This window comes from Frankliniella occidentalis, unplaced genomic scaffold, assembly GCF_000697945.3.
Source record: "Frankliniella occidentalis isolate FOCC.00 unplaced genomic scaffold, Focc_3.1 Scaffold257, whole genome shotgun sequence".
NCBI lineage: Eukaryota > Metazoa > Arthropoda > Insecta > Thysanoptera > Thripidae > Frankliniella > Frankliniella occidentalis.
The window spans coordinates 124,087-126,691 of NW_026267383.1; the positions used below are offsets into that span (position 1 = coordinate 124,087).

The following is a 2,605-nucleotide window of genomic DNA, read 5'->3' on the forward strand; positions in this document are numbered from 1 at the left end:
AAAATTTAATAAATATACGCCGCCGCTTACCTTCAGACGGACTTTGAAGACGACAAAATAACTTACGTTTACGGCTACCCGGGAGGAAAAACTTAAGTTTTACCTACATACCTGCCTCCACTTAACTGAAACTTAATTTTAGGTACACAAAAGTTACTTTAAAGTATACACAACTAGAAATTTTGGACAAGGGGTTCAAGTGGCACATAATGTCCACATGAAATTATCATTTGGACTTATTTTTCCAACTTCTATTAGCTACCCGTTCCTTTGTTCTACGGTTATCTGCCGGATCGGTGTTCAACGGTAATAGACTACACTGTAAAAAAAATTTAATAACATTTTAATAACATTAATATAAAGCTATTTTCATTACAATTTCATGACAACGTTATTAAATATTTCATTACAAGTACGTAGTGAAATTTCATTACGATACAAAATGAAATTTCATTACTCAATTGTTCTGAAACGTCGTAACACCTTCCTCAAATTTCATCTCCTTTTGCATATTATATTTCAAGAAACCGTATTAAATTTATCATTTTGTTCTTGTAAAATGTCACGACCTTTTCCTTAAAGTTAGTTCTCCGTTTAACGTTAAATTTCAAGAAACTGCATAAAATGTGTCATCAATCTCAGTGAAATCTCAATAAAGGCAATGCAAAAGAAAGTCAGCGTGTTAACTTCACTTCATTTATTTTCCAAATCATTAACACTGTAGTAACTAAGCATTTCAAAATGTCAGGTAATAACAGACAATAGCTTGTGATAACACAAATGAATAGATTACTAAAATAGTTTCTTTAGTAGTAGCAATTGATAGCAAGTAAGATAACTTACTTCTGTAGCAGAGATAAAAATCTAGGTGTACATATAAAAACCAAGCAGGAAACAAATTTATAAGTCAGATTGAATAGAAGATTCTTAAAAATAAAGCTCAGTTCATTTCCATATTGTGCTGATTTCACATTGTCCCAGCTATAAATGGATTTCATAGGAGACACCTTGAAATGAAAAATGTCAGTGATTAGTTGATAATCTAGAATCAAAAGTAACAGCATTAAAAGACAAAAATAAAAAATTACTTTAGTATGTTCAGATCAATTTGGTTTGGTACACCTTGGTCAATTTGGTTCTGTAGTAGAGACTCAACTGCAGCTGCTCCTTCAAAAATTAAATATGCTGTGTCCTAAGGGAAAGCAGAAAAGTAATTACAAAGATCAGATCCAGAAACAGACCCAATGCAACCAGTTCATAATTCATTGATACACAACTTACCTCTGACAGCATTAAAGAAAAATCCTATTTAAAATCCCCATATTTTTAATGGAAGTGGTTAAAACTTCAAGTTGACTTGAATGTAGAGTCCATGATTAAAACATTAAAATCCAAGAGCCCACGGGGAATTGAATGACTGTAGTTCATTCGAAAGGTTGACAACCTTGGCAATCACATTCTCTGTAAAGCGCTTGGGGAATTTGCTGCCCTTCTCAGGGCTCACGTTCAAAAGAAACCTATGATAAAAATATTAAGTTGTAGTTGCAAGTGAAGATATTATATCATGTCAGAAGTATTTTACAAATAATCTTACCTCTGAATAAATTCTAGAGTGCATTTGACTTCATTTTTGTATGAGTAGCCAAATACATAAAAGCTTGATATGAACGCTGCTAATGATTGAACTAAGTCAACACACTTAATTAGAAAACTATTCTGAATAACTAAGTAAGGATAAGATTCCTCATCAAAAATGCTGGCTCCTGTAATTAAATAAAACTAATTAAATAGTCTATTTAGAAACTAAAGGCAGAATGAAAGTAATTTTACATACCTTTAAGAACAAGAATAGAGTTTCCATTAGAACACTGAGATGCTTCCAGAATATCAGCTTCATTTGAATCAGACTGCAAAAGAAAACCAAAAGTTAAAACACTCATTTGTGAAAAAATTAGAAGATGGGATCATACTGGATTATCATACTTACAGGGATTACTTGTAGCATGAAGGAAAGGTCCTCATTAAAACATTTTGAGATGATAGGAATGGTTGCAGTTGACAAAATAATTTGAGGCCTCTCATTTCCTTCACAAGCTCCATCCATTAATTCAGTCATCTTGGAAATTCTGTTAGCTCTCTCGACCTTGGCTGGTTGACCTGAACTCATCTCAGCAACACCCAAAGCCTCCATGAAGCCACAAATTTGTTTTGCCTTCTTAGCTCACTCTTCAGTAAATATAGAAAAAAATATCTTTGCCCATGAGGGTCTTCACATGTTGCAGAAGATTAATGGCACATTTAAAGTGAGGCCACCGTGGAAAGAAGTCAGTTACAATTATTTTCAAAGGCTTACGCGCAATGATTTCTCCTCTTTGAGTGGAATAAGTAAGGCGCAAAAGTTTGATTACCTCTGCAGAGTTTTCGTCAATGAGATTAGAATGAGCCTCTTATCTTCTTGTGACTCTGGAGATTCATCAGCTGGTAGAGGAGGGTTGTATGCAACACAACCATAATCAAGACTATGTCTGCAGGGATTCACAATGACATCAGGATCGTCAACATCACTGCTCTCTTCAGGAACCACTGCCCAGGAACGTTTCCCTCT

General features: G+C 34.1%; 1 protein-coding gene across 2 annotated transcripts; it reads right to left on the reverse strand.

Moving 5' to 3' along the window:
• Window positions 1-1,087: 1,087 nt before the first annotated feature.
• On the reverse strand, window positions 1,088-2,208 carry LOC113213166 (uncharacterized). Of its 2 annotated transcripts, none has more exons than XM_026432142.2 (5): window positions 1,988-2,208; window positions 1,835-1,907; window positions 1,595-1,763; window positions 1,282-1,517; window positions 1,088-1,185 (listed from the first exon to the last, which is right to left on the reverse strand). In XM_026432142.2, exons 1-4 carry the CDS (start codon window positions 2,189-2,191, stop codon window positions 1,385-1,387), a joined length of 579 nt encoding a protein of 192 aa, XP_026287927.1. In that variant the 5' UTR covers window positions 2,192-2,208; the 3' UTR covers window positions 1,088-1,185; window positions 1,282-1,384. The 2 variants fall into 2 exon arrangements, with proteins under 2 accessions (XP_026287927.1, XP_052129206.1); XM_052273246.1 differs by having other exon boundaries at window positions 1,088-1,192.
• Window positions 2,209-2,605: the final 397 nt, after the last annotated feature.